Here is a 13,149-nt window from a genome sequence, read left to right on the forward strand (position 1 = left end):
ACCTTGGATGGGTCTGGATCCGCTGTTCAGACACCAGCTTGTGAGGGTGTATTCAGGCCTCAAACTGATTTCAAACCGACGCGATCTGCTTCTTCAAGGCCTAAAACTCGACCCGCGCCTAGAAAACTGACGTCCAAACCGCATGGTCAGGCCAATATGCCTAAAAAACAAATTATAAGAATGGCTGAAGACCTTATGACTTTAATTAGGGGAAGCCAGCCTTGTCCAGCTAAGAGACCTAGAACTGATTTTCCTTCTGATTCTTCTGATCAGGGTTCTGAAATTTCTGTTTCTTCTGATTACCAGGATTTGCCCTTATCTACCTGTGAGGATTCTGATGCAGAGGACTCCATTCCCTCTGCTTCCCCTCCAGAAATTTTTTCTTTTGGTGAATCCTTGCACACTCTTAGGGAGCATTTCCGCTAGGAAAGCCAGGATTACTCTAACTCCAAAAAGAGGCTTAGGGAGTTCTTACTCTTACCTCAACACAGGCCTTTATCCCTCCTGTCCTGGACATTTTAGATGATTTCTTCTTGGAATCTAGCCTCACCCCAGACACTTCACCTCTGGTTCCCAGGAAATCTGACAGGTAGAGTATCTGACTCTCACAAGTTCCTCTTCAGGAATCATACTGCAGACCAGAAACCATTTCCCAGGGACCTAAACACATTAAGGCTACTACTGCCAAAAACCCTACCCCCTCTTATAGAGATTCCAGGGCCTTGGACAGGTGGGGTAAGAAGGTATACACTTCTGCTGCTTTGGCCATTAGGGCCTTAAACTGCCAGTTTCATATGTTAAAGTATCAGCAGCATATTATGGGACTACATAAACAGAAATTGATGTTGATTCCTGACTGTGCTGAAAATAAAGAATTACAGGATTTAATGCATTCTGCTGAACAAGTTAATGTGGTTTTGACTCTTTAGAAGCATCTTGCAGGGCTGCTGTCACTGGGACTGTTCTTAGAAGGCATGCTTGGCTTAAGCAGCAACATTTGCCAGATCATGTTAAAGCTAAATTACTGGATGCTCCCTTAAACCAAGACCACCTGTTTGGCAACAAAGCAGAAGTCGTCCTTAAAAAGATGGAGGAAAAAGCTAAATCTATGCAAATGTAAAGATTTCCTGGAAGTGCAGCCTCCCAGATTCAGTAGGTATTGGTCTTCTAAGAATTGGTCCTTTCCTGTTAATTCCAGGCCTTCTCAGTCCAAACCCAGGAACAGCAGACCACCTAGGCTAACAGTCTCAAGGTACTCACAGCCCTAAGTAGTGGGGGACTTCTACTTCCAAAGCTGGAAGTAGTAAAACACCCCCCTATGGAAAACTGTCAGAATGACTTAACTTTAAACCTTCCAAGCCTTGCTCAACTGCCTGCTCCCTTAAGGGGAATGATCGCCCTGCATGCAAAAAACTGGGAACTCACTACCCAGGACAAATGGGTTTTAAATATAGTTTCCAAAGGATACAGATTCCACTTCCACACCTTACCAACCCCAAACAGTTGACCAGACCTACCCGCAAATCAGTGGGCAGAGGCTCAACACCAGGTTCTCTCTAGTCTAAGTATCAGGGCTATTCAACCTGTCCCAGCAGAAGAAAGGGGACAAAGTTTTTACTCAAGACTTTTCCTAGTACCCAAAAAAGACAGCTCCTGGCATCCTATCCTGGACCTCTCCATTCTAAACACCTTTTTGGTAATCCCAAAATTCAAGATGCTAACACTTCATCAGCTGCTTCCTGTGCTAAGCAAAGATGCTTGGTTGGCAACCTTAGACTTAAAGGAAGCTTACCTGCACATTCCATTAAGAGAATCTTGCAGGAAATACCTACGCTTCAGAGCAGGCTGCATGCACTATCAGTTCTCTGCACTTCCCTTTGGCTTATCTACTGCACCCAGGGTATTCACAAAGTGCCTAGCTCCAGTCATTGCATTTTGCAAGCAAAGAAATATTCAGATATACCCATACCTGGACGATTGGTTAAATTCAGGCAGAAAGCCAGGACATGCTTCTAAATCATCTGGCATTTGTAAAGAAACCAACCTCACTGGGGTACACCATAAACTAAAAGAAATCTCATCTAGCACCCCTGCAAACAAATTGTATTCCTGGGAGCAAGCTTGAACAAACTTCCCAGATGGCTTACCTCACGCCAGAGAGACAAGTCTGACAGCCTACTTCAAAGTACTGGCTACAAAGACCTAGCTATCTGCAAGGAAATTCCTGCAAGCCCTGGGGTTCATGGCCTCTTGCATTCTACTAATTCCATATGCAAGACTGCATGTGCGGAAACTGCAATGGTATCTAAAAAGCCTATGGTGTCAACATTCACAGGACCTGGAATCAATGATTTCTATCTTTCCTTGTATAAAGAGAGAGTTCCTTTGGTGGGCAGAGGCCTGCAACCAAAACAAGGGACTGCCATTCACTCTACCCCCTGCCGCCCAAACCCTAACAACAGACGCATCAGACTGTGCACTGGGGGCTCACTTGGCAGGGCAGTGCATTCAGGGCAAATGGAACCCGAGTCAGATGCACCTGCATATCAATCAAAAAGAAATGGTAGCTGTACAGAATGCCCTGACAGCCTTCAAGGACCACATTCTTCCAGAACAATTATTGGCAAAGACAGACAACACCACGGTCATGTGGTACATAAGCAGGGGGGAACCCACTCGTATCCCCTTTGCAGACTAGCCGTGGCTCTGTGGAACACTTCCTTGAGCTATCAAGTGCACCTACAATTCCTGCCAGGCAAGCTAAATTCACTGGCAGATGACCTAAACAGAAATCTCATGGACCCACATGAGTGGAAACTGGAACCAAAGATATTCAGCATTTTGAGAAACGAATCAGGGAGCCCAGAGATGGACCTGTTTGCCTCCCCTCAGAACTACCAATTGGACAAATTCTGTGCAAGGACTTCCCACAGTCAAGCTTGGAAAGTGGATGCCCTGTCCTTCACCTGGGAAAGCCTCTCAGTTTATGCCTTTCTCCCTCTGCCTCTCCTCTCAAAAGTTTTGCTAAATATCAAACAAGAGAAACCAAGGACAATACTGATTGCACCAGACTGGCCATGCCAGCACTGGTACCCCCTGTTGCGCAGTATGTCACTGCTGGAACCATGACACCTGCATCAGACCCCTTCCCTGCTGTCCCAGCAGGAGGGCCAGATTCTGCAGCCCCAGCTTCAAACCCTGAACCTTGGAGCCTGGCTAATTCCCTAAGCTTTCCAATAGCATCCCTCAGTAAGCAGGTGCTAGATGTCATTCTGGAGGCATGGAGGCCTAGTACTAGAAACTCCTATGCTGAAAAGTGGAAAAGATGCTGTTCCTGGAGCCAGACTCAAGGGATGGGCACAACAGTGCCCAGCTTACCGCATATTCTTCAATACTTAACACAGTTGCTCCACAAGGGCCTTTCCTTTCCATCAGTTAAAATTCATGCCTCAGCCATTTCAGCATATTATAATACTGAGTCACCCCTTTTCCCTCACCCCCTGCTGAAACAATTCCTCAGAGGGGCCAAAAATTTAAGACCACCCAGGAGAGCCCCTACACCAACCTGGGACCTTAACTTTGTATTGGAAAAGCTCACTCTACCTCCTTTTGAGCCAGCTGCTACTGCAGAGCTGAAATTCCTTTCCTGGAAAACTGCCTTCCTTCTAGCCATCACTAGAGCTAGAAGAGTGTTTGAATTACAGGCCCTCATGGCAGTGGAGCTCTTCATCATCTTCCACGCTGACAGGGTGTCCCTCAGGACCAGTCCTTCCTTTATGCCCAAGGTGGTATCCAGTGTGGCCCTTAATCAGTCTATTCATTTGCCTACCTTTTTTCCTAAGCCACAGAACAGAGGAGAACGAATACTGCACTCTTTGGACATGCACAGACAACTAAGATTTTCAGAAAAACTGAACAGCTGCTAGTTGCCTTTGCTGCAGGGGCAGAGGGGAAGGCCATTTCAAAGCAAACCATTTCTAAGTGGATAGGCCATTGCATTAACTTCTGCTATAAGCACCATGGAAACCTGCCCCACAGGGGATAAGATTACATTCCACCAGGGCTGAATCTACCTCTACAGCCTTTCTTAGAGGTGTCACTACCAGGGACATCCTAGAAGCTTCTACCTGGATCTCTGTACATACCTTCACCAAGCATTACCACTTGCCTATTTTTTCTAAATCCAGAGCTGGTTTTGGCACTGCAGTCTTGCAGAGCTTAATAGCTGGTCCTAATGCTCTCTAACTTCCTCCTCCCTTCCTTAGCTTTGGGAATCTACCCAAATGTAATGACCGCAACAGTGAAACACAAAGAACATAGTACAGTTGTGTACACTTATCATAAATGTAGATGTTCGAGTGTATTCATTGTTGCAGTCCTGGTTACCTTCCCTCCAGTCCCCTGATGTCTCTTGGCTGTACCTTGCTTCTTTATTAGTGTTTTTCAGCTTTCTTGTGTATTTGCTTTTTGGTTTAACCTTATATGTAGTTGCTTCCCATTATGGGGACACCTGACATCTGGGGCAAGAAAAACTGATGTAATGGCGTCTGCTGCATGCTTTATACCCCTGATGACCTGACATCATGGAACAAGAGAGAGCATCCGAAGCAGGACCCAAGACTTTGATCAGGCCGGCTGAGGGCTACCTGCAGGCAGATAACCCAAATGTAATGACTGCAACAGTGAATACACTCGAACATCTACATTTATGGTAAGTGTACACAACTGTACTTTCCCTCTGCTATGGCCTCATCTTCTGAAGAGGCTTCTAAGTCTGAGGCTTTTAGGAACCCTCCAGAGAAGACCATCTGGCAAGCTTCACCCAGTCTTGCATTTCTTTTATCTATTAACCATGAATTTTTCTCATATCCATTGATGGGGGAAGGGACCATTCATACCCAAGCATGTAAAAGCAAATGGACACATTTCTTTATATGGCTTACTGCAGAGAAGTTGGACCCATTTAGTGCTGCTGTACTGTGACCATTGTTCTGCATTTCTCCTGTGTTTTTACTATTTTAGATCTTTTAGCAAGTAAAATAAGGGACTCAAATTCTGCAGTGGTAGTCAAGAAGAAGTTAGATTTATTTGTAAATGATATTTTATGATCAATAAATCTAGAAAAGAGCAATTTGTTTTTGTGGAACATTGTGAGACCTTTTCAAGTCATTTCAGTATAAGGACATTTCAAAGTTGTGGAACTTTTTCAGACAAACTAAAAAGATAAAACAGAGTAGAATGGTAAATTATGTACCTTCAAAATAAATGGTAAAGCAATACCCATACGTGTGGGGACATGACAAGGTGAAGTATTCAGGTGTATCTATTAAAAAAAAAAAGAAAAAAGGATTCTTTTACAACTTTTAAAGATATGTGGGAAGGACAAAAAAAAATACTGCAAAAACTGATATACTGGAAACTCTTAAATATGGATATGGACAGTGAGATACAGGCAGAGACAATACTGATTAAAAAACACCTTTATTACGTTATCACCTAAGACATACATACATTAATAGAAAACAAACCATATTAATATTTTTTCATTTGCACAATTATACATTGCATATGTTTCCTTTCTTTCTAACAACTGTCATTACATAAATTGCTCAATTCCTGTCTTCCCTTAAACCTCACTTCTCCTCCTGAACATTATTGCGCATGTTTTCTCACAAATTTCATTTATTTCTGTGTAGTTCTGTCACTCCCTTTTCTAAAGATCCATCTTGCCATTCTTTTAACTCTTTACAGTATTCGGAACTTCAAATGCTGCTTGTTTAGATTTTGATCTGTGTTTTGTAGTAATTTAAAAAGTCAAAACCACGAGCACAAACAACTGTAGTAAGCACAAACAACACTCGCAAGTCAAGAATCCTTATTCAATTTATTCAACAAGCAAGGTACCAAAATGCAGGTAAAAACAGTAACAGGTTAACACTTTTCACCCAGGAATCTCCAGAGTTTCATCAGAAGATGAAAATCAGAAAATAATGACCTCTTTTGTACTGTTCAAATTAATTTCTCCCAATGAATGCATCTCATTAATATTAAACTGATGTCCTTGAATTGCACACTTATAAATCAACTTCCCCCCTTTTTTTTTTTTTTTTTTTACTATTAATGGCTGTTAAATATGAATATTTTAAAACTAATACAAAATCTGATAAAAAATGCACCTACAAAAATAAATTAAAAGTATGTTCAGTCCAGAAAAATTGCATATTTTAAAACATACTACTTGTTCCTATAATTTAGCTGCCTTTAAATTTCAAGACACTATTTATACCCAAATGATCAGTCTTTTGGTTCCATCCAATTTTAGCTGCCAATATAATTCTTTATATTCTAGGTGGGCCTCCTATAAACCACCTCTTGCATCTTGTTTTACTTGTTCTAATACATAGCACTTGAAATTGCTGTCTGGGCATTCTCTCTGATGTTTGTATAATGAGTTAGTGTCTTTTTTCATAGATATTTCATACATATGTTCATGTATACGCCTTCTCAAAGGCCTCTCAGTCTTACCTGTGTAGAAACTGTTGCATATTTGGCAAATACTGATGTACACCACTCCCTTACTATTACAATTAAAATGCTCCTTAGACCTCATCTTAAACTTCCTAGAAGGGATGCTAATATTATCTTGTTCCAAAATGTTTCCACACTTTTGGCAAAACCCACATTTATACATACCACTCACTTTCTGTGATCTGACTAACATATCCCCAGTTTCATGGTGCTCTAGCATCTCTTTGATGTTCATATCTCTTTTCTTTATGAATATTGGTGTTGGGGGATATACTTATTAATCTCACTATTTACAGTCAAAACCCCCAGTATTTCTTTATAATAATCTCCACCTTGCCAGAGGAAACGGTGTGTGTGTGTATAAATGCTAGGTCATGTTGGGCTTGTTTTCCGCCCTCATTTCTGCTAGTAACTACAAACTCGTTTCCCAAAATTGGATTATATCTCCCCTTCTATCTTTTTTACTTCCTTTGTTAATTGATTAATAAGCGCCCTAAGGTAGCCTCTTTCGATGAAAAATTGTTTCATTAAGTTAATCTCTTGAAAAAAAAGTCGAATCCTCACTACACATTCTTGAGGCCCTGATCAATTGCCCCTTAATAATGCCCTTTTTCTGATTATAAGGATTAATGAGATGCATTCATTGGGGGAAATTAATTTGAATAGTACAAAAGAGGTCATTATTTTCTGATTTTCATGTTCTGATGAAGCTCGGGAGATTCCTGGGTGAAAGCGCTTAACCTGTTACTGTTTTTAGCTGCATTTTGGTACCTTGCTTTTGTAGTAATTCCTTTTTTGGCAGCCGGTAGAATTAAACTTAACACGTTACTATGTCTAGGCAATTCAGATCCTGTATCCCAGCTTAAAGAAAATAATTTCCTTAGTTCAGCCATTTGCTCCCCCAATATTTCTGATAGAGTACTCTGTAGGGATTTTGTAAAGTCTGCCATGTCATTGTTCTCTTATATGTTCCCAGTTACACATCTCTTTCCCTGTTACACTTCCACTATTTGCTGTCTACGTGAGGAAAAAGTCTTTAAATTCAGCTTGAATATCAAAATACCTATGCAGACACTTTCAAGCAAAAATCCTGAACCTTCTGGACTTTGTTGCTTGCTTCAGAGAAAATATTTAGTTTTTTTAGTCTTATTTATAGGTTAGAAGTATTTTTGTCAATTAAGAGAAGTTGCGGATGATTAATAAAGAGCTGAAGAAGCTGATCTGGAAGGTGATAAGGGCAAGGGCAAGTGGAAGTTGATTTTCCCTGTAGAACATGGTGGTTCAGTATTACCTGATTTGAAGGGGTAATGTAAAACCTTCAGTTAAGGCTCCTATACATAACCTTAGCAAAAGGTTATAAATCAAAGTTGAAAGGGATGGTTGATGAAACCCGGTGGGGGAGAGAATGAGAGACTGGGTTTTGGATGCAAGTCATTAGGAGAATAACTATATCCATGCAGAATATTGTATTACTAAACTGGATTTTTAAAATTTTTACAGGTTAACCACTGCAGTTGAATATTATGCTGTATAGTGCAATCTCAGCTTAGTTCAGCTTTTCATCTCTTGCCGAGTGCCATCCCACACTTTGAGGGAAGTCTAAAGTACCTCTTCACTCTTAGCTGGAAATACCACTGTCTCACTACTACATCAGACAAGGCTAACCTATTGTATATGAAAATCAAACTATGCTACCTTATACTTGGCTGAATCTCTTAGGTTTTAATGTGTTTTAAATATCTAGCTAAGTATTGTCAAACAGTCATTAAGTGAATCAGTGTGTTGCATGTTTATTAAATGCATCTGTTGCAAGTATTCTCTGCTGTTGCTGAAACTGTTTCCAAACAGCCCAGTTGAAAAGACGTTGGTTGTCACTGCAATACTAATGTAAACTTCACCATTACCACAAATTACTGTTTTGCTCTATTTTTGTTTACTGCTTTGTCTGTTTTAGTGTTTTCCCCTATACCCCCCTAAACTGGCATTGCCCAATAGAGGTAACATGGTAAGTAAAGCATGCATAAGTTAATGAATACATAAAATATGTACTTATTCAAACAAGTAACTTCTATTTTGTATGTAATGCAAATTATTTTGATACCTACAGTGTTTTAATATTTACCATAGCAAAAAAAAAAGGACTTGTATATTACTTAGAAAAGAAATCTCAAAATTATGTACTGTAACATAATGATGGTTTCATCTTAGAATCATTTTCCTGTTGCTCAAAAATTTACATATATATTTTGTGTGTGTGTGTGTGTGTGTGTGTGTGTGTGTGTGTGTGTGTGTGTGTGTGTGTGTGTGTGTGTGTGTGTGTGTGTGTGTGTGTATGTGTGTATTTAAACATTGTGTCAAGGTGCGACCTTATGTGCTATCAGTTTCTTTCAAAACATGGAAAACCAAATTCACAGCAGCTTCTACGTATAACTAGTAATCCGAAAAATGAAGCAGCTTATCAGGCAAAACAATAAAGCCCTGAGCAATACAAGCTTGTAAAGAACACCAAGGACAGCTCAATACACTTCACCTCACTTTATTGCAAAAAAAACACAGCACATTAACACTCCACTATACATTTTTGTTTAAAAAGCACTTCATCAGATGTGGGCTGTAATATTACTACCATTTTTATACCATTTACTTAATTAGGTTGATTGAATTTAATTAACTAATTTAAAACTTGAATTTTGCGTATATAAGTGTTTTTAGCTTTAATGGTTGCAGCATAGGGAGATATATATGCAAAATTCAAGTTTTAAATTAGTTAATTAAATTCAATCAACCTATAACGTATAGTGGAGCATTAATGTGCTGTGTTTTTTTGCAATAAAGTGAGGCAAAGTGTATCGAGCTGTCTGTGGTGGTCTTCACAAGCTTGTACCACTCGGGGCTTTATTGTTTTGCCTGACAAGCTGCTTCATTTTTGGGATTACTCTTTTCAAAACATGCTGGAACCAAAATAGTAATTTTTGCAGTTCCTGTATGAAATCAGAAACTTTTTATGACTTTGAACAGTTTCCACTTCTTTGTGAGTCAGTCAGTCACAGTAAGGTTGTTCTAAAATGTATAATTTTAATTCATTCAATAAATGCCATGAAACCTACCTACGTAGCAGGTGACTAGAGTTTGAGTAGTAGCTCGAATGTCTGTAGGACGTGGTTGGGGAGAAAAGTACCTGAGTGGCCATCAATGGCTCACCCAAACGGGGGACAGAGAGGTTAGCAGAAATACTAGGTGTCACGTTAATGAAGCATGGGCCTAGGGAGCAAATGGTGCCATTGCTTAGAGACAAGTATTCCAGGATCTGGTATGTAAAGGAACCTTGCTAGTTGCAGCAGACCTGGGAGAGCTGTTGAGAGGGAGGATTGTGCTCCACTTCTGGAGGCTAGGCGATCCTGAAGGACCAGTAAGCTGGTGTGTTCCCTACCACCTGTCACTGGGGGGAAATGAAGGGGCTTACTGGGAGAATTAAATCTAATTAATAAATTAATTCTTAATTTGTGGAATTTATGGCAGGGATAAAAGGGCCTAAGTGCTCTTGCCTCACCCAACAGTGCTCAACACTCATACCCATGGAACACGTAGGCTGATTGAATTCAGAATGTTAGAGTCATTGGGCTAGGCCTTAAGGAGACACTAAAAAATACATCTTTTTCCTCAGTTTCTTTCTCGCCACCATGTCACCTTTGCTACTGACATGTGCCCTATGACCCCATTAGCCCATTTGCAAACCCTCAAGAGGGCAGGTAGGTAAAATAAAGTTGTACAGTAACCCTAGACACAGGTGATTCCTGTCCAGGTAAAAAACAGCCTCAAAGTCCTTTACTTTGATGAGGTTACCATCCCCCCATGTGAGGAAGGAGTATCCTGCCTGCAGCCAGGGCAACATGCTTCTGGCCTCATAATCAGACAGAACCCCCATTCCTCTTCTTACCTAGAATGGACAAATTGACATAATCTGATCATTCCCACCCCTTCAACCCAGCTTCTCCAGCACTCAGGCTGCTTATAAAACTCAGAGGTGTGGGTCACAGTCAGAGCTTCATCCCTGTATGCTTCAGAGCTAGGCTCATTAGACATCTTTTTGAAATCACTTTGGTGTGTTGTGCTACATTTAAGGGATTGTAGTACTGGTAATATTTTGTATTTTCAGGCTCATTGTCGCATGCAGACTGGCTTTGGGTAAAGAAAGTCTTTCAGACAGGATACATGTGTAATACAGTTCAGATATCAAAAAGTCTGTGCTGTATCACAGAGTAAGATGCCATCATCTTTGTTTTGCAGAGTACAGCAGATTTGAAGCAAAAATTCTTGACCTACGGGATCAAATGATGAACAGTGGTATAAACTCTGGATCGGGGTCTCTGCGAACCAGTCAGAAACGTTCCTTATATGTAAGGTAATTGATATGTGGAAAGGATGAGGGAAGTCTTGGGATTACAACTCAGCTTTTGATTTCCTGTAATATAACTGGTTTTAAGTTGTCTCGTCAGTTAAACGTTGATGTGTTTGCAATGCATTCATGCACAAGAGGGTTGGGTCTCTATATTGTCTGATAATGCATGCTAATAAAATTCTGCAGTGACTTGTTAATTGCTATTTACCATTTTTTATTGGGTGATAAGGAAATGTTATACTGTTTTGTTTTGTTTTTTTTCAGCAGGAGCCCTTGTATAATTGTATATAAGTTTTTCTCCCCCAAACTACTTTTAATTTCAGAAATTGGTTAAAGGTTTGAAATGTAGTAATAAGAGAGTTGAGTTTTGCCACATTGTATACTGAAAACATATTTATTAATAGAAGTGGAGCAAATACCCTGGCTTACCCATATGGAAAATGGTTCTGCTTTCTTCTGTATACCTGCTCTATTCTGAATATTATTTTTAGTTACCTGTGTCTCCTGAGAAGAGTGGCTCAGTCATTAAATAAGCAAAAAGAACAGTTGTGTGAATATACTCACCATAACTCTAGATGTTCAAATTGTAGGAAATCTACTGCAGCAATTTATAATATGAATGATAATTAGCTAGTCTCTAGATCAGAGTAACTTGTGTACCAGTGTCAGCACTGTGGTAGAAGTGGATGTGTATGGTTGCATAGCTGTGTGTCAGTGTAAGTGCATGTAAAGGCTTTTACTGTGAGACTGCCAGATGGTGACGTTAATGAAGTATGATTTTTTTTTTCTTTTTATTACTGTTGCATCATATCTGAGTTAATGTATGTGAAGTTGTAAGGGTAGGTGAGTGCAGGGAGCTTGCCCTTCTGCAAAAACATTAAAATTTTAGGTGTAATAAATGCAAAAAGCTTTTTTGATATTTTACAAAATTAAATATATTTATGTGTGTGTATGGGTCCCTATCAGTTGATCGAGTTTTCAGAAACTCGAAATTCATATAGTCGAGACCATATGATCGAGTTTTTGAAAACCCAAAGCTTTTGAATAAGTACAGTGTGGATCAGGAAGTAGACCCTTTTCCTCACTATAGTGCAATCTCTGAGTTGGTATATAAAATTTGCAGGGGTGTGGGGAGTGTAGGTGGCTTGCCCCCATCAACAACATAAAAAAGTTAAATGTTTTTTTTTTTTGTTTTATGATTGAGCTTTAGGAAACTCAATCATATGGTCCTGACCATATGAATTTCGAGATTCTGAATATCAGCTGACATTGACCCATATATATGTGTGTGCGTATATCTATATCTATATATATATATATATATATATATATATATGTGTCTGTGTGTGTGTATGTATATGTATGTATCTGTGTGTGTATATATATGCATATGTGTATATATCTATGTCTGTATGTGTATGTATATATATATATATATATATATATATATATATATATATATATATATATATATATATATGTGTTTGTGTGTGTGTGTATATATATATATGTGAGACAAACTCATGTCAACACCAGAAAAAAGCAGGTTGCACAAAAGCGAATGTAAAAACAACAACGGCAGCCAAAGCAACCCGCTGACTGCCTGCTCACAGTGTAGGACAGCTGGACAAAAACTCGATCAGTAGTATAATCCTCACGTCTTTATTAAAAAATACAACAGTTGTTTAGCGCTTTCTCCCGCAAATGGCGAGCTTCATCAGAACACTGCAGGTGTATCTGCTACTCATTTAAATAGTAAAAAAGGCGCCAAAACAGCCTTTAAAACAATTAATTGACATCAATATAAACATTATGTTAAAATTTATCCACTTGCAATCAATGGCATTAAAATATGTTAAATGATAAATACATAAAATATATACATATAATGCTAGCGAATATATCTCATAATTTCCTACCTGTTGTTAATGTGTACTAATGTATGTTGTTATGTTACTAAGGAATAATAGGTGTAAGATGTAAATATCTAAGTGTTACCTTCACTCTAACAATAATAATGGCTTAATACTCAAACTATCATTGATCCCTGGTGGTGTGGCGGCATCAGTATATACTTGCCACCATAACTCTCTATATGCCAGGTAATTTTTAAGATTCCCTCCTCTAGGATTACTTTTAACATGGTCTATAATGCCAAATTTGAAAGAATGCTCAATACCACAAAATCTTAGGAAAATACATATGTGCATAAATTTTTTTTC

At 39.3% G+C, this 13,149-nt stretch overlaps 1 protein-coding gene across 1 annotated transcript in view; it reads left to right on the forward strand.

Moving 5' to 3' along the window:
- Positions 1 to 13,149, forward strand: part of DLG1 (discs large MAGUK scaffold protein 1) — a 3,205,960-nt gene that overhangs the window by 2,218,359 nt on the left and 974,452 nt on the right. Inside the window, exon 18 of the mRNA XM_044070715.1 lies at positions 10,816 to 10,930. Coding sequence (XP_043926650.1) covers positions 10,816 to 10,930 — 115 coding nt within the window. The remainder of the gene's footprint in view (positions 1 to 10,815; positions 10,931 to 13,149) is intronic.

Source organism: Protopterus annectens, chromosome 4.part1 (genome assembly GCF_019279795.1).
Source record: "Protopterus annectens isolate FY-2018-M chromosome 4.part1, PAN1.0, whole genome shotgun sequence".
In the NCBI taxonomy this organism is placed as follows: Eukaryota; Metazoa; Chordata; order Ceratodontiformes; family Protopteridae; genus Protopterus; species Protopterus annectens.